The sequence below is a fragment of the Drosophila navojoa genome, chromosome X (genome assembly GCF_054131105.1).
Source record: "Drosophila navojoa isolate 15081-1374.11 chromosome X, UAZ_NAV_1.0, whole genome shotgun sequence".
In the NCBI taxonomy this organism is placed as follows: domain Eukaryota; kingdom Metazoa; phylum Arthropoda; class Insecta; order Diptera; family Drosophilidae; genus Drosophila; species Drosophila navojoa.
The window spans coordinates 19473393-19497561 of NC_142895.1; the positions used below are offsets into that span (position 1 = coordinate 19473393).

The window sequence follows — 24169 nt, forward strand, 5'->3', positions numbered from 1 at the left end:
AAAGCTTGTGATTTCATTTGAAATTCGCAAAAGCGTATGACTTATTTCCTAATGTAAATAACGTTATATTGGGAAACCCAATAAACGAGAGATAATATATGAAAATGATAATAATAATCGCAAAAGCTCGTGATTCCCAATTCAGATTATTGGTTGTGAAATTTCCTTCCTCGACTTTCTTTTTAAAGTAAAAATGCTTATAATGAAATTCTTAATACAGAACAAATATACACATTTACAATAATATTCAATTTCGATATCTATACAGCTTAAGAATTTATATATGCATATGCATATATGTATATGTATTTATGTATATGCAATATGTACATAATTAAAATTTTAATTATAAATCTTATATTCTTTTAATATAAGCGAAACTGCTAAGAGCTTTCATTTTGTAGAGATTTCTTCAAGAGAATCGACTGAGTCTTCCCATCAGGTTGATGTTATGTTATGTAAATGAAGCCCTGCTTTCGAAACCAGGTGTAAATTGTGTGTGGAAAGGCAAGAATTTCGATTTTGCGCTTGACTTCGAGAGAATCTTTGAGTATTTGCTGGAGCATTAGATTTGTATACGCGTATATAGTATAGTATATGCACGTTGTTCTGAGACTCGTGGGAAAGCCAGCTGCAAGTGCAGTGGCATCTCGGTGTCATTATCATGAGTAGCAAATGAAACGATCTGCCGCAACGGGCAGAGATCGGATAATGGATTGTCTAAATGTCTAAACGTCTAAGTGGGCAGAGTTGGCTGCTTGGCTGGCTCGCTGCTTGCTGCTTGCCACTTTGTTTCCTGCTTGTCGGGCCGCAATTAATTTCAGCTTTGCGGTAAATTGTAGAAGATCCCCACATAGCCGAAATGTGAAGATGCCATGAGAAACCGTTTTTCGAAGCGGCAGCAACTGAACTCTGTGCGAGACCACGCTGCTCGATGGGTGGCAAATGCCGAACCTGAGCAGAGTTCAAAGCGTTTCACATGTGCAAAGTTCTATTTGGTTACCTGTAACTAGCGAGCATTTTCGAATTATGTAGAAATTGGAAAGAAAATCTATGCATAGTCAACATAGGGAGCTGAGTTATCTTAGTGGATTTTAGAAACTTAGTTAAGAGTAATTTATATTAATTTAAAGTTGTTTTTTTTTTTTAATTTTTTATTATGAATAATTCAAGTAAAATTTTTTTGTAATATATTTTATTTGCACTATACTGCAAATGGTATGTAAGATAATAATATTGACATAAATAAGAAGAAGAAAAATATATATATAATATATAGATATTAATTTATTAATATTTTACCTCCTTAACATTGATAAATTCATCTATCTGCCTATCGTTAAGAAATGCGAGTCATAAAGTCACTTAAATAAACTGAAAAATATTCATAAAATTTATGTAGAGGGCAGAAATGTGATAGAGATGAGTATAACTATATACAAGTGGGTATAGGACTACATATAAGTACAAGATAATACACACTTCAAAGTGCCGCAGCTAAGCATCACTCTGAGTAGACGCCCCCCTAAACTTATCTTCTCCTTTGGAGCTGTCGCACTCATTTCTGTCACTCGCAATGCTGTGCTCCCATCCAAAACTTCTAGACTTTACCTTTCGCTGTCTATCGAAGATTTCTCCGCAAGCGCGCAGCGTCTTTTGTATTGTCTTTGTGTTTGTCACAGCATTTGAATGGGTAATTAATAGACCGAATGAGATATTCGTAAATGATTGGCCCAAGAGCTGGCACGACAGCTTCCAATAGCAAGTTTTCAGAAGAGATTTTCTATGATTTTCAAGTTTTCTCTTTATAGATACTACGCCATAAATTAACAACATAAATAAATTAAAACAAATTTAAACATGCTTTCAGCTATGCAAACTAGACTTCAAGTTAGAGAAATGTTTCAAAACAAAGACCAAACCAATAAAAAATTGATTTTCTTGAATTTCATTTTAAATACATACGAATCGCATAAGGCTTTTGTATATATGTACATATATGTGCCTATGTATACTTGTATATTCTTGCATACTTATTTGCTAGCAGCCTCCTCTTACCTCGCTCATTCTCTATTTTGTCTTTTCACCTTGCAGATTGGGCATTTTGCCACCGCTGCCCGCTGGCGGGCCTCTGGGTCACAATGGAGGCAGCAGCAGCAGCAGCCACAGCGGCGGCGACAAGCGCCACGAGTCCGGCCACAAGTCGTCGCACCATCAGTCACAACAGCAGCTGCACTCGAGCGGCGGCTACTCGCAGCAGCAGCAGCAGCAGCGCCGCCACGAGACGTCGCCGAAGCGCTTCAGCAGCTCCTTGGGCAGCGACACGGGCAATAGCACACGGGAGTCCGAGTGCAGCGAGGAGCACGGCCTGACCGGCTCGCCAGTCTCCCGTTCGCCGCCACATGGCGGCAGCAGCAGCACCGGCAAGCATCATTCGTCACACCATGGCTCGCATCATCCGCACGGCCATCCGCCACTGACGCCACAGCAGAACAGCGATCTGTTCGACTCGCTGGCCGCCGAGCTGCGCGCCAAGCTGAACGGGAACGGGCCGCCGTTGCTGTTGCCGCCGCGCGACTACGACACAGTGCATCGCTCCAAGGGCAATCTAACGGCAATCGAGCTGCGACGCTGTCGCAATGCTCTCATTGTGGGCGGCGCGGGCACGCCCAAGGGCCAGGTGTCGCCTGGCGCAGGACCAGCAGCACCAGTAAGTGCTGTGCCCGCGACGACGGCCAATGGCAAGCAGGTCTCATCGCGCGGCTCCTCGGGCATTGGATCGGATCTGGCGCCCAGTCCAGAGCGACAGGAGCTGAATAGCTCAAGTGGTAAGTTGGCTTCCATTCAATCCATATTCATATGCATATCCATATCCATATCCATATCCATATCCATATCCATATCCATATCCATATCCATATCCATATCCATATCCATATCCATATCCATATCCATATCCATATCCATATCCATATCCATATCCATATCCATATCCATATCCATATCCATATCCATATCCATATCCATATCCATATCCATATCCATATCCATATCCATATCCATATCCATATCCATATCCATATCCTCATTCATATCCATATCCGCATTCATATCCATATCCACATCCACATCCACATCCGTATCCATATCCATATCCATATCCATATCCGCATTCATATCCATATCCACATCCACATCCACATCCGTATCCATATCCATATCCATATCCATATCCGCATTCATATCCATAAATGACGTATCCATGGATATCCACATTCATACCTATATACAACATATTCATAACCATATCCAAAATATCCATGTAAATATCCATATCATTGTCCACTTCCATCTGGAACTTATCCAATACACTCTTTTGCATTGCAGACGACGAGCACTGGTCGAATGAAGCGGACAACTCGGTAATCGCACTGAAGCCGTCACAAATCGCGCTCTCGCATCATGCGCAGCTGAAGCGCAAGAGCGCTGTGCAGCCGCCGGAGGATAGCTATCTGCGGGATCTGCCGGCCAAGCCGTATGTGCCGAGGCAGAGCGAACGCGTCAAGACGCCGTCAGCGCCATCGAACAGCAAGTCGTGGTCGCGCGAGGACGAGATCAAGCCGATCATCATGCGACCCGCTGACTACGATGCGAAATTCAATCGGGTGATGCAGCTGGAGCCGCAGCCGGCCAAGCATGAGGCGGCGCCCAAGCTGCGCGACACCGACAAATACAACGAGATCAATCGCTTGCTGAACAAGAAGCTGTCCGGCCACGATCGGGATCGGCTCAAGGAGCGTTCGCTGCACGACGACGATCTGGACGACTTCGATGACTCGGATCCGTGCAGTGATCCGCCGCAGAAGTCGCTACCCGTTCCCAGCTATCGCAAGGAGAACCTGACGGACAAGCAAAAGTTCATGGAATACGCGTCCAAGAAGCAGCAGCAGCAGCAGCAGCAACAGCAGCTCAAGTCCTATGCGGCCGAGGAGGCGCAGCGCTATGGCGGCAGTCGCCATCGCTATGTGGATCCTGCCGAGCTGCCGTTCGAGCAGCTGCCGCCAGTGCCGGCGCACAACAAATATGCGGCCGTGCATCGCGGCGCAGAGCAAACGCGCAGCAGCAACAGCGTCGGCGGCGGCAGCAGCAGCCACATCAATGGCAGCAATCCAGATCGACTACGGGAGCGTCATGACAGAGACAGAGAGCGCGATAGAGAGCGAGAGCGAGAGCGAGAGCGGGAGAGGGAAAGGGAGCGCGATAGAGATCACGAGCATTCCAGGGATCGCAATCCATACCGCGAGGCAGAGAGCCTGCCGTACATCCAGAGCATGGAGAAGATGATGAAGTCGACGGGCATGCGCTACGGCGAGGAGCCGCCACGGAAGCCCAGCAGCCGGGATAGCCGCGACTACGTGCGGGAGTATCCGACTGCGGCCAGCAGTCAGGTGTCGCCGAGCGATCGCTTCCACGATGCCATGGAGCGTAACGGCGGCAGTCGCTATGACCTGGACGAGCGCGACAGCGGCAATGGAGTCGCAGCGGTGCCGCCCACAGCCGACTACAGATCATCGTCGCGTCGGCGTCGCGGCTCCGTGGAGCCGCCCAGCTACGATCAGTGGAGCGACGAGGAGGAGGAGCCCGAGCAGCAGCTGCCAGTGCCAGTGCAGCAGCCGGAGCCGATGATGAGTCGTTCGCGTGCTCGCTCGCGCGACCACTGGGAGCAAGAGCAGCAGCATCACGGCAGCAATGGTGGCAACATGCGTCACGGCCAGGAGCGGGAGCGGCGCGAACGCGACTATCCCATGCGACGCGGCGACGACATGCGAGAGCCGCCACACGATGGCTATCGTCTGGATCGCGAGAGGGAGAGGGAGAGGGAGAGAGAAAGGGAAAGGGAGCGGGAGAGAGAGCGAGAGAGAGAAAGGGAGCGGGAGCGAGAGCGCGAGCGCGAGCGTGAACGGGACCGAGATCGGGAGCGAGAACGGGATCGCCATCAGTCGCAGTCGCGCCATCAGATGCGCGCACGCTCGCGAGAGTATATGCAGCCGACGGAGCCGGTGCCGCCCGTGGCCAAGTCCAGTTCGTCGCGCCTAAGCCATCACGCCGAGCGCTATCCGTCGCCGGCGCCGACGCCCAACAGCGGCAACAGCGGCAGCTCCAGCTCGGGCAAGCCGCTGGCCAGCATGCCCAAGGGCTATCGGCACAGCTATGCGGAGCCCGTGTTCGCGCGCTCCGGCGGACGTGTGGGCCTCGCTGCAGTCAATCCCTACTGATAGCAAACCACAGCAGCAACAACAACAACGACAACAATAATATTGCTTAATGAACATACTCAATAACTGTACATTACACACACACACACTCACACAAAGTGGACGAATCCCCCATGCGGGGGGGATGAGCAGCAGCCACGGATCCAAGCGCCACAAAGCAGCTGGGCACCAAGTGCTTCGGCGGTCAGCGCCTGTAATTATGTGCCTTCAAAATATGTTTTATATCAGTGCAGATGCATGTATATACATATACATATATACATACATACACAAATACATTTGTATTCATGTATATCCATGACTATATAATGCATGTATATTTTTTATTTAGCTAAAAAAAAAAACACAAACAAACAAAAACAAAAACGAATCGCGAACAATCACAGTTGATATATGCATTTTTTTTTTTTTTCATAGCCCTAAGTCGTGCGGTTGGTTGGTATATAAATATATGATATATTTACATATATATATATACTATACACATATATATGTATACTTTTTTTTTGTAATCAACTTAATATTTGATACGTGTATGCATAATAAACGTATATAGCTGATGTATCTATTGTTATCAATTTGATATTTACATTAATAAAGCGCTAGAAAAAAATTTAACTGGGTCTTTTTATTTGTATTTAAATCATATATGAATTGATTACATTGTGAAGTTGAAAGTTTATAATGCCACGGTACAGAAATTTTACTTGTAATCAAATTCAAATTTGCCGCTCTTTGATATTTTTGCTTTGCAGCAGCAGCGCCATCTATGGTCAGTTTGCATACAGCTTGCGCGTGTATCAACTCTGCGCTGTGTGGCGGCATGTCGATAACAGTCATCAGTCACGATCAGTTAACACGAAAGTACAAAGCATATTTGTCATTGTCTTACTGATTTGAATCTCAATTAATTATTATCATTAATTTCGTATATTATATACATGATGTTATACGAAATTAATGATAATAATTAATTGAGAATCAAATCAGTAAGACATTTAATGGCAAATATTTTTAAAGATTTGAATTTGCCTGGACTGATGGCCAATCTGTTAAATTTATAATTTTTAATAGATTATATATTTCGCTTTTGCATCCATATATCCAAAATCGTCCAAAATAGATTTACACCCCGACTTGGATACATCTCTTGGTAGAAATGTTTCTCCAGCATAGACCTTCCATTCTCCCCACACCTTTACAATGAAAATTTAAAAACATCTTTAATCTTAAGGACTAACCACATTTATTCCTTAACACATTCTATACAAATTTCGTCGATTTTTGTTTTGTTTTACATTTTATTGTTTAATTTAAAAACTCTTTGTTTGGTTTTCACAATAGTTTTTGTTTTTTTGTAGATTTTTTTCAAAACAAAAATAAAGAAGAAAAATATAGTTTAGTTAATATATTTTTATCCTTTCTCTCTCACTTGTGTTTTTTCATTTTTGTTGTTGTAGTTTTGTTGTTGTTGTTGTTTTTTGTATTTTTCTTTGTTTGTAATAATATTAATTAAAAATATTGTTTTCTTTTTGTTTTTCTTTCGCAAGTTAATTTAAGAAACAATTAATCAAGTAAGTTCTTATTTAATTATACAAATTTAAAAAAAATAGTAATTATATAATAATAAAAATAATATTTATAACGGGAAAAATGCAAATAGCTCTTCTTCATGTTGTTGTTGTTGTTGTTGACTTCTCAAGTTGCTATTGTTAGTGTTTGTTTGTTGTTGTTGTTGTAGCTAGTAATAGTAAGGTTTCTTGTTTCTCTCATTTTAATGCGCGCAAAGAAAATATGTTCTTGGTAAGGGGCGTGTGGGCGGGGCATTTACGACCAATTGAAAATATTGATAAACTAAGCGAATAATGGAAGTCAGGATTTAGTTAGATTGATTGATTGTGTGATTGTCGTTCAACACTTGAATGTCAAAAATCATTTTCATTTATTTTCTTTTAACTAATACTCTCCATAAATACACACATATTATTTCCCGTCCTCCACTTCTTCATCTATACAAAAGGTCATTTGAAAAAAAAAAAAAAAAATAAACAAAATAAATTTAAACAGAAGTTGCAAAAATGCTCGGCCAATGGGCTCGCATCTATATATCAATCGAATTGGTAGCTGGCTATTGGGGAGTGGTAGGTGGCGCGCTGCGTCGAATTTCATGGTGGTTAGATTGGCTTGGGATATAGGATTTAGGTTCCATGTTCCGTGTGTGGGGCGTGGGGCGTGGCGAGCGCCTTACATGTTCTCAAACTGATCGACGCGACGCTTTGTGTTGCCCTTGCGGATCTCGCGCAGCGTCTTGTACTTGTCGCGTCCCTGGCGCACATTTTCGCGATGAATCTTATCGTTTGCCGTCTCTTTCGTTTCGTCGCGTGACTGCGCCAGGTCTTGCTTCAGGGCCTGCAAATAGCGCGAGAGAGGGAGAGAAAGAGTTTGAATTAGAAAGAGATGAAGAGAGATAGAGAGCACACAAGTAATATATGAAGTATGATGTATACCTAAATGATGAATCACGGCTACTCAACTATATTTTTTTTATATTTAGAACGCATACCTATATGGAACTCAGCAAATATGTTTTATCTATAACTTGGTAAACTATGAAACATAACTAAAAGTCCTGAGAATAGAGACTGAAATCTTTATATCTAATTCAATTCCTACAAATATATATGATATTATATGTAGTTGTATCCAAAACAAAGAAATGTGCTTTAGCGTTATCTACCCTTTACACCTTCTGTATAGAACATTTGACAAGCAAATATTTGCTTTACACATAGTATGAATATGGCAATGCCCGCTTTTTAAACTAGGTAAATTCTGTTACATTCCTTAAATTCTTATCTACACCATCTAACATATAAAGAGCATACTCAATATTTTTCCTTATGTTGTCTGTTGTTGGTTTTGCCACATAAGCCAAAAGCTTTTTGCCATGCCAATTATACAAAAACTACATTGCCTGATAAGATAAATAAACAAAATGTTTACTGCGCCCACATAAACAAAACAAAACCGAAAAAGAAAGAACAAAACCCAAGCGTGTTATCTGCATATTTCAAGAAAGCTATCTAAGGAGGTTATCTCTATGGGGGTGCGTAGCACAGTCCCCCTATCTCTATCGCTAATGTTTGCACGCACCTTAAGCTGATCGTGCAAGCGCTCGTTGCGCTCGGCCAGCGTGCGTCTGTCCTCGATGGGATCCTTGATATGCTCGTCTGTGTCCAGGTCGCGCGACACATCGCCGCCGGCATCGCCATTCGTCAGCTCCTCCTCGTTCTCGTTCTCGTCCTCGGCCACGTGATGGTGTTGCGGCGTGGTGGATGCCGCCAACAGCGCAGCAGCAGCTTCGGCCTAGAAAATTACAAATCGGATAAATAGATAAATAATGCCGATGGGGATGAGGGGTAGACGGAATTCACCTGCTTGCGGCGTGCCTCCTCGACTTCGTCTTGCAGGCGCTTGGTCTCTTCGTCCTTGGCATTGACTTCGTCCTGAATGCGTTGCACCTCCTGTTGCTTGGCCATGATCTCCTCCTCCAGCTTGGCCTTCTCGACGGCCTCCATGTTCTTGGCCTCCTCCAGGCGCTGCAGCATCGATTGCAGCTCCTTCTGGCGCAGCTCAAGCTCATCCTTGGCGGCCTGCAGCTGCTTCAGCTGCTCTTCCAATCGCCGTATCATCTCCTGTGCCTCGAGCAGATCACGCTGCGAACGCTCCATCTCCTCTTGCATTTGCTTGAGTCGATCCTCATACTCCTGCTGCTTCTTCTCGGCACGCTCACGTGCTGCCAGCGCCAGCTGCAGCTTCTCACTGTGGAAGAACATCGCATCAATTAGAGAATATTTCATATATTGGAAAAGTGAAGCTGCTACGACTTACCGCTCCTGCTGTTTGGCATTCTTCTCTTCGCGCGCCTGGGCCTTCATTTGCTGCACATCGATCGTGTCGGGCTTGCGACGACGCATGTAGAGCTCATGGTTGCCCATGCAGAGGGCCAAGATGCGCTTGTTGATGCGAACGCGCGGCGCAAAGAACATAAAGTCCGGCGCCTTCTTGTCAATTGGCTTGATGATGAACTTCTTCTCAGAGAACGAAATGTTACGGATCTCGGACCAGGGGAAGCCAATTTTGGGCGTTAGTCGATCGTCCTGCTCGTAAATGTTCAGGCCGAGCGCATCGACGCCCAGCCAGAGGTCGGTGCCCTTCTTGTTGCGTATCTCGAAATAGTTAACGCCATACATTTCCAGATCCTGGGCAATCTTCAGATACTCCATCATGGCATCCTCGCGCAGCATGCTGCGATGCTCCTGCCACCAGGTCATTATCGATTGCTCCCATTCGTCCTTGGACATCTTGTGCTGATCGATGACGCGCTGTGGCAACAGTCGATCGTTCGCTAGGAAACCGGCTGTGTGAGTGGTTTTATTGTGATCGCCATGGCGCGCCTGCACCGCATAGGAGGCCAGCAGCACCGACGTCTCCGGCGGGCAGTAGATCTCATCGGTCAATATGGCATTCTTCACTTGCAGATAGAACAGGCGCAGTGTGATGTCCTGTATGAGCTCCTCGGCCACATCCTCCGGATAGAATTTGGCACGGAATCTGAATTGCAACGGATTCTCCTTTTTCACATCCTGATTCATGACCTAAACACACACGAATGAATCACAATAAAAATGAGATTAGTACACAGGCGAGCGATATTGATGCATTTTCCTATTCATTCAAGATATTTCATATATGTATGTATATATATATAATTTGGCACATTATGGGTTACCCATGTTGAGAACGGCATTGATCCAGTCTGTGCGATTTGGTTTCAAGTGTGTGCAGCATGTTTCAATAGAGAATCAATCAGAGATCAATAATAAGAATTATGCATATATTCAGTTTTTACTCGTTAGACAACTCTACAGAGCTGGGGCTGGGGATCGTTGTTGGCATGCAGGGCAGAGTCTACAGACAATCTACATTCAGTTATAGATTATGGCAAGGTCAACTAGAGAATCTTAAGCTAGACCTGGACCTAGCTGGGAATAGGGTTTTCGCTAAGGCCACAAATAGCAATAAACATTTGTTGGGATTTATTGATTGGTTTTGGCTTTGAGATGTCGCCCACCATATCGTCGGCATCATCATCTTCCTCGCTCTCGTCCGTCTGATTGTGTCCATTGCTATCAGCGGTCTTTTTGTCCACATATTTCTTAACACGTTTCAAATACTTAATGGTCTTTATGGCCGGCGATTCTGGCTAAACAATACAATACGTAACACCGCATTATTCTCTAAGCATTTAACAATATGCTTGGGGCGTATTAGAAACATTGGAGTACTTTCATTTGTATATATATATATATATAGTACTATATACTTTAGGTATATTTGTAATGCTTACCTTTTTGTATAGCTTAATCCATGTGGAGTCACCCTTTGAGTCGGTGTACTGCAGACCAAAGAACCAAACCTCACGCAATCCAATCGTCTTGACCACCTGATCGAACAGTTGTTTACCGGTCGTTGTCGACTGAATGGCAAACTCCAGTTCAGCGTCCATTGTTGTGACGCGCACATTTAGCTACAAGAAGAGAAGAGAGAGAGAGAACATATTAAAAATAGGATCGTATGTATGCAAATTTCTCTCATACATTGGACTAGTTCGCTCTTATTCATATATCTCTAAACTACAGATCTTAAGAAGAGCACATATCTATTATCGATATTTATCGGTTACTTATTATTAACGTGTGAGTTGATTATTTCAATTTATCATCATCATTAAGTCATCTTCATTAAAAACTTATTGATCTCTGGTATGTTATCGATACTCTTGATGAATGAATGCATGCCCATGGCTTTCATATCGTAATTATAGTCCTCCATCAGAGTTCACATGTCTGCTTCATGTGCTTTCTCTCCCCTTTCTATGGGTTTCACCTGCCTCGCTCACTTTTTCCACTCTGCCGACGTTAAGCCCCTCTCTCACCCACGCGCTGACCGAATTGGTCAAGTGACATACAAACACAGAAAGAGTCTCGCTCTCTCGCCCACTCTCGTTCTCCCTCTCTATCTGTATGCCTCCATGAGCCCATGTGACTGACTGTCTGTCCGCTTGTATAACGTTTGACACACACACACATATACACAATAGCCAGTCAATCCATTTACTATAAATGTCTGATGTTGCTGTCATGCTTGATTGCTTCTTTTTGTTGCTGCCGTTTTCCGAGCGTGATTTTCCTAGGCAGCTTTTCCCGGCCAGCCGTAATTAGCAGACACGTGCACTTCTCACATGTTTGGCGACTTTTACTGCCATAATCCACCTTTGACACTTGCCGCGCTCTCACACTGCCAATCGCAATGCGTGCACTAATTCGCATTAAATGATCAATGGGCAATCGATTGTTATCGATTCGTGTGAAACCTACTTTGCTCTAATATAATATTGACTAATTTGATTTATATAAATTGTCTAATTTTATTACAGATCGAAATTCAATTGACATTTGGCATCTCAACAACAGCTCTGTTATCGATTAATTGCAACTTTAATTGTGTGTTGACTGTACATTAAGAGTTTGCCTGCTTTATGGCAATGTCTAAAATATCTGAGTGCACAAAATTTGAACTCAAAAGTTGAACGTGTTTTCCGACTGTAAATCGTAGAGGGCAATCATAATTTTGTGCCTTTGTCGCGCTTTGTAGTAAAGTTATCGATAACAACGTTTTTGTAAGCTCAATAATTTTATACATTTTTTTTTGTTATTTGCCGAGACGCTTCCAATTCTTGTTGATTTTTTTTTTGCATATGTTTTGCTACGTATTTTAACGTCTCTTTTTTTTTGCTATTTTGTCTCTTTGTTTTTTTTAGTGCATTTTGTCGCAGTGCAAATCAAACGTGACACAATGCAAGGAAATTGAAAACGTTCATTTCAATCCAATTAACGTTTTTGGGTTAATGCATGTTGCTGCTGCTGTTGTTGTCGTTGTTGTTGTTGTTGTTGTTGTTGTCATGTGTATGGTACGTGCATACAAGCATAACTCACTCATTGGCCCCACTGTGCAAGCGAGTGTGGCAACGGAAACAGCCGCATAACCAACCAGTTGCCATCTCGCCTCCCAACTCTAGCTGCTCAACCCCCTCTCTCTCTCTCTCTCTTTGCTTCTATCTCCCTTCCGCTCACTCCTAGTGCTACTGCAGCTGTAGCATGACAAATTGCTCTCAGCTATGCCAAAATGTTGACGTTACTTATACATACATACATATATGATTTGACTCTAGTTGTTTCTGTCAAGCCGGAAACCATAAAAATGCATCACAACAACAACAACAAGAACGACACGAAAATAACTGTGCAAAAGTCGTATATTTCATGTAAATGCTGCTTTAAATTATTCAATAAATTCGTCATATTTTATATAACTGCAAATCCCATTGATCGTTTGTCAATAATGTTAAATGAACTATCAGAAAGTCGAATGACACATTGACTGAATAGCAGTTAAAAATCTATAAATATTAATGATTTATATAGATATTAATTATAATGAAATTCTCTACGAGATTACTGGGAAATACTTCATTAGGCAAAATTATCTATAAAATATATTATATTTCTTATATTCTATTTTTAGTATTTAATTTTTAAACAAATATGAATAGCTCGACAAATCAGTGCATATCACAAGATAAGATAAGATCACAATATCTTTATAAATATTGATGTATGTATATATGAATACAAATAACTGTATCTATCAACTATCCACGGTTCAAGCTAAAGACACGTTTACATAGCCTAAAACAAGCTAAAGAATTCGCTTAATGTGTGGAAGAACAAGTTTCTCTCTCATTTATATGATAATTTCTGGTATTTTCATAATACAAAACTGTAAAGGGGAAAATGTGCTATGGAGAACAGAGAACACCAAGATCAAAGAGCAAAGTGCTGAAACCCTTGACAGTATAAACCCTGCAAGATCGGATATTAAGAAATCGTAACTTTTCTAGATGGAATATATACAGGAAATTGAACCAAAGACTTGCTAAGAAATCTAGGAAATAGAATTAAAGAGTAAAGGGAATATAAATCTATGAAACCATTTAAGAAATTCTGTAACTCCAATTCGAACTCCTAAGAAATCTAGAATATATGTTAAATAAAATTAGAATTTCAATAGAGAGCTCTGCAAAATAATCTTATACAAATCAGAAACTCACTTAAAAACCCATACAAAAACCCGACAAACTCTCATTTATTATTTAAAAAAATGTATATATATAGTATAATAACCCTCATAATATTTCATAGAGCAATAGCTTTAACTTTCAAATGATATTCTGGAACTGAGTCGTATCCAATTAGCGAACGACAACTGTCAGTAATAGCCTAGGCAAGCTGCAACTGCGAGCATTCAGTATACTGCGCCCCCACCTCAAGGGTATTTCAAGGGGATCAAAATGGGAGCTTGGAGCAGGCTCAACGCCGTACCATTTTACGCTTAACGCTGCCGCCATAGCGCGAAAGACGCGCTCGACTGGTATCGGAGACGACGACCATTTTGGACGGCCAAGCGTTTTTCAGTAGCCTTTGAATAGTTACAAAGTTTTGGATGGCGCGTAATGCGCACACACATGTATATTACACACACACACACACACACAAACGCGCGCACGAAGAAGCAAAAAAATAAATAAATGTAATAGGAAAATCGTAGAAAATTCCAATGCGCGTCGTTCTGCTGCCCAGCGTCAACTGAGGAAAATGGAAAAGCGACTCTAGGCTTTTAACTTAACTTAATGCAATGGCAAAGTCGAAAAGACCCCAGGCCCAGCCCCGATGCCAGACCCAATCGGGGGCTGGTGGCTCTTAGGTGAAGGCAGACAGAGCAGGGCAGCAGAGCACCCACGTCAGAGCCCAACAGCAACTGTTCAATTTCAGACAGCAATACGGGCAATAATGTGCCGCTCGCTGAACGACAAATGCTAGATTTATATTTTCATTTTGCCCCCCCTCTGCTTTCATTTCGGTTCTTTTGCAATTGTACGTTAATTATGCGGCCAAAAATAGACACTGAGACAGATATATATGTATATATAGATAGATCTATATATATACTCGCATGCATACACAGTTAGCTGTGCTTTCTCCCATCCGCACCTTGCTGACCAACCAATGGACAGCCATCGCGTTCGAAGAGGCCCGGCCTGGATAAACAAATCAACGTCAATCATACGACGCGTTGGCTGTCAGTCCTATTAGAGCTGCAATTAGCCAAGCCCATTAAGGTAAATACATCAGGCACATAACTATGAAGGGGCCTATACATCATATTTGGAGACCTATTATTTTCACCGTTTTATTAGCATTCACGAATAGGGCCTCATCAAATAGTCATTCGAGCTGTAGGTCCACATTTGAATATGGAAGAGAGCCCGAAATGGCAGACGATATGAGAGAACGTTGTTTGAGTTTGAGAATAGATTAAAAATGTGTTTATCTTTGGTAATTATTGCTAGATTTCTCTCTTGCTCACTGCCTTTATCTTCTCTCTAGATCTCTTGTTCTTGGATTCGCATTTCTATTTAGCTATGCCGTTATGTTATCTTTCTCCAAATATTTACATTTCTTCATTTCACGCACTCTATCTCTATCTCTCTTTTTCCCTCTGCCATGCTACCATTCTTTTTCTCTATCTTTCTCTTCTCACCTATCTATCCCATCTTTCCTCATCTATCCTCATTTCTCCTATTCTCTCAATCTTACCTCATCTGTTCTCTTATCTTCTATTCTCTCAATCCCCCTTCATCTTTCTCTCTCTCTCTTTCTCTGTCCCTTCCTTCATCTGCTTTTTGCTCTACATGCGTCTCTTTCACATCTCCATTATTTTATCTCATTAGTTTTTCATTATTTCCATCTGCCTTGCCTCTCCTCATCTCTCTAATCTCATACTTTTCCTTATCTCCATATATGTCTCAATTCTCATCTCTTTTTGCTCCCCCTTCACTAAGCTTTAGCGTTATCATTTCATTATACTCGCCTTCACTTCCACTGAAATTTGTAAGATCTCAAAATAAATCATAGAGCGATTTCTGAATCACTTCCTTAGATCATATAAAACAAAACAAACTGCAAATTTATATATATTATAATATAAATTTAGATAAATGCTTGTTTATATATGGGGCAGACGGAACCCCATATGCCATATTTAATGAATCAATAGTTTTAGACAGTGGGCAAAGAAGGTGACACTGAATGCGTTGACTGATTTATTGTCTGTCCTGTTCGCTGTCAATCAAATGAAATGAAATCGAATCAAATCGAGGCAAATCACTTTTCAGTCGTCAACTGATATCGACAGTCAGCGCCATCACAAGACGGCCAACAGAGACGGCAATGGGTCAAGTGGGGATTGTGGGGGACTTTTCTGTATTATGACGTCGTCCGCAAATCTTTGACGTCATCAGACTAGTTGTTGCTTTTCTTTTAATAGTTTGGCGTAGTGCCAGAAGAGGAAAACACCGGACTTCTTGTTTTTTTTTTTCTGTTTTTGATTTGCTAGTTCAATGACGCTGCCTGCAGCTGACGATGACGTCTTTCATATTTTTCTACTACTTTTTTTCTTGCTTCTGCTGTCAATCATCTAGTGATAAGAAAGTACACACTCGTCGTCCTACTCTTCGTCCTCTTCTTCTGCGATTTTATTTGTGGCAGTATCTGTGCTTGATAATCTATCGAAATTTACAAGCTGCTTGCGATTCGAATGCTATTTTGGTTTTCCTTTATCAGCTGCAGCTGCTGCTGCTGCTACTGCTCCAAACACGAAATGAGTTTCTCATTAATTTGATTGCGGCCCCTGATTGATTGCATAACGATTCAAATTCAATTTGATATCACCATTGTGCATACCGCAAACAATTTCCGATAATAATGTTTTATGTATCGCGAATTTGATTCAAGTAGATATTCGTGTCACATTCCAGCTCATTTTGTTAAAAGGATTTCATGTTCTATGTTCTTCTGCACGTCAGGTGGCAACGCTTTGACTTTACTTTTGTATGATATGCTTAGGATCTTCAATTTTTATGTCATGTATATTTTGAAATCATGTTCTAATCTTATTTTTCTCGCCTTTTCTCTTTTCTCTTTCTCCTTTTATCCTCATTAGGTGGCAACCCTTAGCCAGTCTGAACTTGACTTTTGTAGAATATTGATTTTATCTCAAATTCTTATTTAAAGATTGTCTTTGCTTTACTTTTATATCATCTTTCTTCACTTTTTACTATATTTTCTCATGAAAGGGTGGCAACGCTTAATATTAACACTTAAGCTGTAACATATTATCATAAAAGGTTTTTGACTCATTTCCTTCTTGTCATATAGACGAAATTTTGTTTCATTTTAACAATTTACTCCATTTTACATTGATGCATTCTATCTACAATGTGGCAACGCTGTCACATATACTCTCCTTCTCACTCCCTCACTCATTAACCAACACTAAACTTTCATTAACCTGATTATGCTTCTAGCTAAGTTTCTCTACAACATTCTGTACTTTTGGTAACTTTATTTCAGTTGGATTTATGGCATAAAAACTTTGGCCTATTAACAAAAATCCACTGAAATTCGATCATTCTAAGCTTTACTTACCGATTTGGGCGACATTTTGCTGCTTGTCTATCCTCACCCCGTTGTTGATAATGGAATTTGTTGGGGACGTCTGTGTTGTTGTTGTTGTTGTTGCTTTTGTGTTTTGCTACTTGTTCAGACTGAAATGAGAATTGGTTGTAAGATAATTGATTAATGCTTAATAAAAATGTAGAGCAGTTAGTATTAAATACAATAAAATTCGTATGAACGTGTTTGTGGTCAATTGGGTAAAGTTCTTGGCCAGTTGCTTTCTGCACGCGTTAAGCGACTGCAAATGGAAAGCTCACGATCATAATTCCTATATATAGGAACTGTTTTGTACACAGACACACACACACACACACACACATATAGCACTTGGCTCATTTTGCTATATCTGGTATATAATATTCGTTTATTTCTGATTTCACCTGGCACTTTGACAAACCTCTAAAACAGCGAGTTTTTCATTTTGGTTTCCTTCTAATTAACAAATCGTGTGCACAAAAATTAACTCAAATTTATTTGTTTTATTTAATTTATTTTTCTTTTCAACGCAAGCCCTTGAAAACTTTAGATAACATTTTGTCAACGGAAATGCAAAACAATTAAAAACAAATATAGTAAAATAAAAAGTCCAAAAAATGTTTAGATTACGACAGCGTATAAAGTTCTCCACTTATCGTCATAAAAATATATATATATATACATGTATATATATATATACATTTTTTATATTTGTAAGAATTTTAATAAGCTGAGCTTTTTTATTGACAGCGACCCAGCGGAGGAGCCCTTGAACCCAGTTACAGGAAACCCGTAAGACCAACCATTTGAATTTGATTTGAAAAATCACTTTAAAAATTCTTATTAAATTGTTGTTGTTGTTGTTGTTGTTGTTGTTGATTGTGTAAGCCGGTGCCTTCCATAATGAAAATTCAATTGACATTTTGACACCTGACATTTTGTAAGCGCTTTGAAAGCAACTGTGACGTCACACGGCAGAGACGCCATCTTCATTTGATTTACGAAGCAAATATGCTGTGTTTACACACACACACACACACACAGAGAGAGACACACACACGCTATATGCTTACTGAAACTGGCTTGAACAAAACGGTTTCCGTCGAAATGCAAATTAATAATCATTAGCTGCAAAGGCAAAAGACATTCCAAAGTTTCGATTTTGTATTGTTGTTGTTGGGTTTGCACAAATTATGACATCATGCCTACTTTATTATCGCTCCTGCGTGAACTTCGAGTGTACACAAATACATATACACTCCAATATCTACACTCACACACATACACACACACACACAGACATGAAGACATAAATAATATATATATGAAGTTATATTACACTGTTTTAGTTGTAGACATTCATGAGTCTTGTCGCTTTGTCTGTTTAGTTACACGAAATATTTACGAAATTCCAAAGAGGTATGTGATAAAAAACAAACAAACAACAAAAAATTCTCTATAATTCAATAGATGAGTGTTGATAAGTATTCAAGTTTTAGCGTTTGCCTTTTTTTCTGATCGAACAGTAATCAGATTTTGCTGTCGGCTCTGATAAGAAATTCAATTTCAGACCCAACAATTGGCGGTTGTAATAGAATCATGATAAAGCTCTATGTATACTATCAGCAGTATCGCGACAGTGTTGGTAAACCTACAAATGATTTGCAAGTGCAAACTATATGGAATAGATGTATTGTCATATATAGAGTATTCCATTAGCGTTAGCTTGACTTTCCAGTTGCTTCTCATTTTTTTTTTATTATTATATATATATATTTTTTGTTTTTATTATTATTTATTTGCTTTCAAGTCAGGGGGCCAAACAGTAAATTTGAAATGAGCTCATATTATTTTGTTTTTATTTTATTTTATTTGATTTTTTTTTATTGTTCCAGCTGTAAATGAGCGAGAAATTCTTTCAGCTTGAATCAAGAGTTGAGACCCAAAACGTGTCGTCTATTGGCAGATGAATCATACAAATGTCAAGTGCGCACAATCTGTCTCTCTCCCTCTCTTACACACACACACACACACAGCAATGCATCCTGCACATGCGTCATTTCCTACTTCAGTTGATTGCTATTTGATTTAACTTTATTATGCTTTTGCCTAATCTGCGACTGTGATTTCTTCTTTCGCGCACAACTAAGAGTGAGAGTAAGTGATAGCGAGCCAGCGAGCGAGCGAGAGAGAGACAGAGAGAGGGAGTGTAAATCTAGCTAGGGCTTTCAAGTTCGCCGCCAGAAACGGAAATGAAAATGATTCAGCGAAAATGCGTAGTTATATGGCTTTACACACAATAGTTCAACAGTTGAAGTTCAGCTTAAGTTATCGATAGCGCTGCATGGCCCATAACTGTCCAGTTGGGGCTATGGCTAGTTATATTATGTTATGCACACGTTTACATAATCTCCGGAGCAATGGGGTTAACCCACGCGCAACATTTGCTCATTGTTTTGTTTATGTTTAATATCCATTAACTGCATTTAATGAGTTCAAGCTAAAAGCAGCAGGGCAAAAATCACGTTTTCGTTTACGTTTACGTTCAGTGCTTGACCACCACCGGAACCGCAAGAGAAAAGCACGCACATACACACACACACACACATACAAACAGAAGCATACAGAAATCCGAGCTTACTACACACAGGCAAATGAGCACGCAGCTAATGAGATTTTGAGCGCTGAGCGGCGCACGCAAAGAGAGCGGCAAGAGAGCAAGGCAAGGCAAAAGTGACGCGACGCGGCGAATCCCTCGCATTGCGTATGCGCAACGTAGTGGAAGCCAAATAACTACATAAAAGCGAAATGACAACAACAACAACAGCAGAGCCAGAGGCAGAGGCAGAGGCAGAGCCAGAGCCAACAGAAGAAGCAGCCGCAGTCGCAGCGTGTGCCGTCATATTTTTTCTTTGCCATTCGCTTTTACTTTTCATTTACATTTGGTGTCGCAAAACAAGCATAAAAATAATAATAATAAATAATCATCATCTAAATAGACAAAACAATTTCTGCGCCAAACTTTTAATTTCAACAATTATGCGTCTTTTCATGCCGCGTTGATTTAGCGCAAATCCCAATCGCACGCTCTTTCTTCATCTTTCATTGTATGTGTGTGAGAGAGAGAGTATATGTATACGTGTGTGTATTTGCTTTTTTTTTTTTTGTGTGGTCAATAATTAAAATGCGGCAATCAAGCGTACGAATGAATGGCTGACCAAGTAAACTGTTTATTTTCGCATACCCTGTAAACACTGAGCAGCATAAGGGGCATGCGGGGTAAGAGCAACTGATAATAGCATAGTCAATAGCAATTGATTAAATGTATATCAATATATACTTTCTTTGATTCTGTTAACGTGGGCAAATTTTATGTATTACAGGGCATTGTCTAGTCGCATAATCAAACATAGGCACTTCTCGTTTTGTTTTGTGAATGAGTAGAGGTAAAACATAGGGCAAACAGTCAAACAAGCAACTTAGCAACAAATGTTAATTACAGGTTCAAAACAATATTTTTAGAGCAGCTGTTAATTATACCTGTGTGTGTTTCGATACAAATTTTTACTTCTTCTAACTTTGCTTTATAATGTGTAGATATACATACATACATATATACATATGTATCGAAACACACACTGGCCAACATGGGGATAAGATAGACGCATTAAGTATACAAATGTGACAATTTAATGAAGCAAATTAAGGCTTAAATGTTCTTGATAGCAAACAAATGGTACGCGCGCACGTAAAGAAAATAACAGCAGCCAAAGCCGAAACAACAAAAGGCAACTGTCAAAAGTCCGCATTATATACAAATGACAGCGAGTGCGAGCAAGAGGGGGAGAGCAAGATATATAGACAAGACGACGGCAGCAGCAGCAGCAGCAGCAACAGCAGCAACAACAGCAGTGGGTGTAGAGCAATGGCGCTGGGTTAGAGATGGGAGAAAATAAAAACATCAACGCGACCATAATTAACAGCGACACGCAAATACAAACACACATACTACAACACTCATACACATACACCTCTACACTTATGCATATCTATGAAGCTGAGTGCGTTCGACATATTTCGAATAATTTCTTTTGACATTGCGCCTCACTTGGCGCATGATTATTTTAATTGCCAACATATAGAAGCAATTACTGATACATGTATACATACATACATACATACGCACATACATATACTCAATGTTATTATTCAAAATTTAAGTATCATATAAATGAAAGCGAATTGGCAATAAAGCGCTTAAGAACTTCATACATTTTTTTGCCATGCCAAAAAGCTTGCTCTCTCGCACGCTACGCTGAAAACAAAAAAGCTCTCTCCCATAGTTCACTTGAGCACCGTTAGTTAGCCACTAAGCTGGATCTTCGCTTAGCTTTGCTAATTGTTTTGGTCAATTTGGCATGCAAAACACACAAACAAAGCCAACATTGTAATTGACAGTAGTTTTTTTGTTGACAATTTTATTTACTGTATTTTTCTTTTCAGCTATTTGAAGCTTAATCAATGGAAAGTTTTGATGCGAAACCAGGTGACCGGCTAATTTGAGTCAATAATTACGTGTGTGTGTGTATGTGTGTGTGTGTGTGCGTGTGTATCGTACTGTTCCAGTTAATGATAATCTCAATTGGGTCATATTACGTAACGGAGACGTGCCGGTTATCAGTGTTGGCAACGTAATGTCATACTACGTGCATTCAAAAACTTAACTGATATACACAGACACACATACACACACGTATTTAAACCGTTTCGTTTTGCCTGCTTTATTGGCGTGCCCGCAATAGGCAATCAAATTAATGCTCACGTTTTTGTTTTCAGTTTTATTTTCATTATTTTTAAAAGTTTTTTTTTTTTTAGTTTTAGAGAACGATTTGCCTTTTGTTGAGCATAGCATATAGAAAAGCCGATGTAATAAAATGAAATTGGCATTGCACTGAGCTTGCCCAGTATTATTATTATTATTAATTATTTCGATTGCTGTCAACGTCACTTCCGTTGGCAACTATTCTCCCATATTTGTACAATGAAATCATGTGCATATCTTATCTAATATATACACACTCATACATGTAAGTCAATACACACATGTACACATATTTGTGTAGCAATTGCTCCAAAAATAATTTATATCAACATATTTCTATGCGGTCCGTGCCCGAAAAAAAAACTAGCTAACAAAACACAGAGTTCCGAAAAGGAAACAGAAATGTTCTAGGCGGGAATACTCGGCTAGAAGATGACCTAAGCCATGCAGAACAGAACGATACGTCGAAAAACCGAGATAATATATGTTGATCAAATAAATTAATTCTAGAAATTCGAAATCAGATTAAATATATTAATAATTTTATATTTCTATCTCTCTGTACCTTACACATGTTACATAAAACTAATATACCTTGTCAACTATTTTGTGGGGTATAAAAACAATTACAAATTGGCAAATAGACATATAATGAATGACAAAAAAACAGACAAACAACGACAGACAATTGGGTCGCTTGTTCTTCCCCCCTTCAATTTCGCGCTATCGATAAACAAAGCCAAGCACGCACTCACGCACCCGCACCCACACCAACTTTGCCTCACCTCACCTTCCCACATTCTGTCGCACATACCTCACAACAACATTGCGTATGCTGAATTCGTCTACTCTGCTGACGAATCAGCACATGCAAAGGGAGTGTAAAGCGCAGCAGCTATTGGTTAACTGTAGCAAGTCACGCATGAGCATAAGCGTAAGCATATGCAACCCTGCTTTCACATCCTTAAGAGAGCCAGAAGACAATTTGACAGCGTTGAGCAAAATTCCCTTTTGTATTTTCGTCTGCCCGTCCATTAGCTGATGCTCGCTCTAGTTTAATTCGCTTTAACTCCAGCTTCATGGGTTTGCAAATTGAGCATAAGCACTGCTTCGTTTACATCCTTAAGAGAGCCAGAAGACAATTTGAGTGCTTTGAGCAAAATTCCCTTTCGTTTTTCTGTCAGTCCGCCCTTTGGCTCACGCTAAGCTCACTCTCTCCCGCTCACTTTCTGTAGTGTAATTCGTTTTAACTCCAGCTTTACGGGCTTGTAAATTTATGCACATTTTTATGTCATATTTTGCTGGCATAAAAGCTTCACATTTTTCTTCGTGTTTTATTATTATAAAACGACGATATTTGCATGCAAAACTGTGCGCCGGTTAATTTTATGATGCAATACAAGCACACATGCACATTCATTCATTAAGCTTCAGAGCAACAGGGATACAGATAATAGAGACAAAGAGACAAACAAAAAACTCGCCACATCTGCCATTTGCTGTTATTATTTTTATTATTTGCAACTTATTTTATGATAGCCGCAACCGCAACTCGTTAGTTAATTTCATTTTACCTACAATACAAACGCAAATATTAATCGTCAAGACAACAAAACCAAATACAGCACAATAAAAATGAGAGAAAAACCCCACAAACAATAGAAACACACACACACAGACACCATAAAAAAAAAGCAAGTATATAATATGCGTGACATTGAGTTTTGAGGTTATGCATATGATATGCAGCCGCAGCCGCAGTCACCGCCGCCGTCGCCACCGCAGTCGCTAAGCACTTGAACTGTAGAGTTGCCCTAAGTCTCCATTGAGTATGATATATTTATATACTTGTGTGAGTGTGTGTGATGCTTTACTAAACGTTAGTTGATTGCCTATGACTCGAATAGGAAATTTCTTGCACTTTTTCAGGGACTTATGCTCTTCGCTTGATTTATGAAGTCCCGAAATAGGGAAGACCGAAAAACGAGAACAGCTTAATGAAAATATGCATCGGCAGCGACGTCAGCAGCAAGATCGTGCGCGTCACAGCTGTCATTAAAACAACATTAAAACTAAAGCAAACAGTGGCACAACAAATTAAACTCACACATATAAAAAACAAGAAAAATAACAAAACAAAGTAAATAACACTCTCCAATGGATCCCAATTCGATACAAAACAAATATTAACAAAAGGCAAGGCCAAGCACAAACACATTCGCGATCGCACAGAAGTTAAGTGTTGGAAAACGCTGACGTCTTTGAAAAGTTCTGAAGCCAGCCTTGAGTTCAAGCTAAAAAGTCAAAGGAATTCTTAGACCAAAGGAATGTTGGAAAAACCGTAATTAAAACTTCTAATTTCTAAGCAAAATAACAGTAAAACTAAAGTTCCTCGA

General features: G+C 40.4%; 2 protein-coding genes and 1 long non-coding RNA gene across 9 annotated transcripts in view; 2 read left to right on the plus strand and 1 right to left on the minus strand.

Moving 5' to 3' along the window:
* LOC108656098 (uncharacterized) overlaps window positions 1–5626 on the plus strand; it is a 48194-nt gene extending 42568 nt beyond the window's left edge. For both annotated transcript variants that reach the window (XM_089263584.1, XM_089263583.1), the window contains 2 exons: window positions 2095–2828; window positions 3388–5626. In XM_089263584.1, the coding sequence (XP_089119710.1) occupies window positions 2095–2828; window positions 3388–5276 (2623 nt within the window). In that variant the 3' untranslated portion in view covers window positions 5277–5626. The remainder of the gene's footprint in view (window positions 1–2094; window positions 2829–3387) is intronic.
* A 1124-nt stretch (window positions 5627–6750) lies between these two features.
* Moe (moesin) overlaps window positions 6751–24169 on the minus strand; it is a 52628-nt gene continuing 35209 nt past the window's right edge. The window contains exons 2-9 of one of the 6 annotated variants that reach the window (XM_089262972.1): window positions 16946–17031; window positions 10687–10866; window positions 10411–10542; window positions 10069–10095; window positions 9168–9934; window positions 8711–9098; window positions 8430–8642; window positions 6751–7685 (exon numbers count right to left, since the gene is read on the minus strand). In XM_089262972.1, the coding sequence (XP_089119098.1) occupies window positions 7521–7685; window positions 8430–8642; window positions 8711–9098; window positions 9168–9934; window positions 10069–10095; window positions 10411–10542; window positions 10687–10866; window positions 16946–16960 (1887 nt within the window). In that variant the 5' untranslated portion in view covers window positions 16961–17031 and the 3' untranslated portion in view covers window positions 6751–7520. Of the gene's footprint in view, window positions 7686–8429; window positions 8643–8710; window positions 9099–9167; window positions 9935–10068; window positions 10096–10410; window positions 10543–10686; window positions 10867–13780; window positions 13964–16945; window positions 17055–24169 lie in introns of those variants that run through there. The other 5 variants (XM_018107966.3, XM_018107970.3, XM_018107968.3 and 2 more) reach the window with 5 other exon arrangements.
* LOC149090690 (uncharacterized) lies at window positions 19803–21906 on the plus strand. The gene is made up of 2 exons (XR_016197249.1): window positions 19803–20064; window positions 21455–21906. It is a non-coding gene; the product is annotated as an uncharacterized LOC149090690 (long non-coding RNA).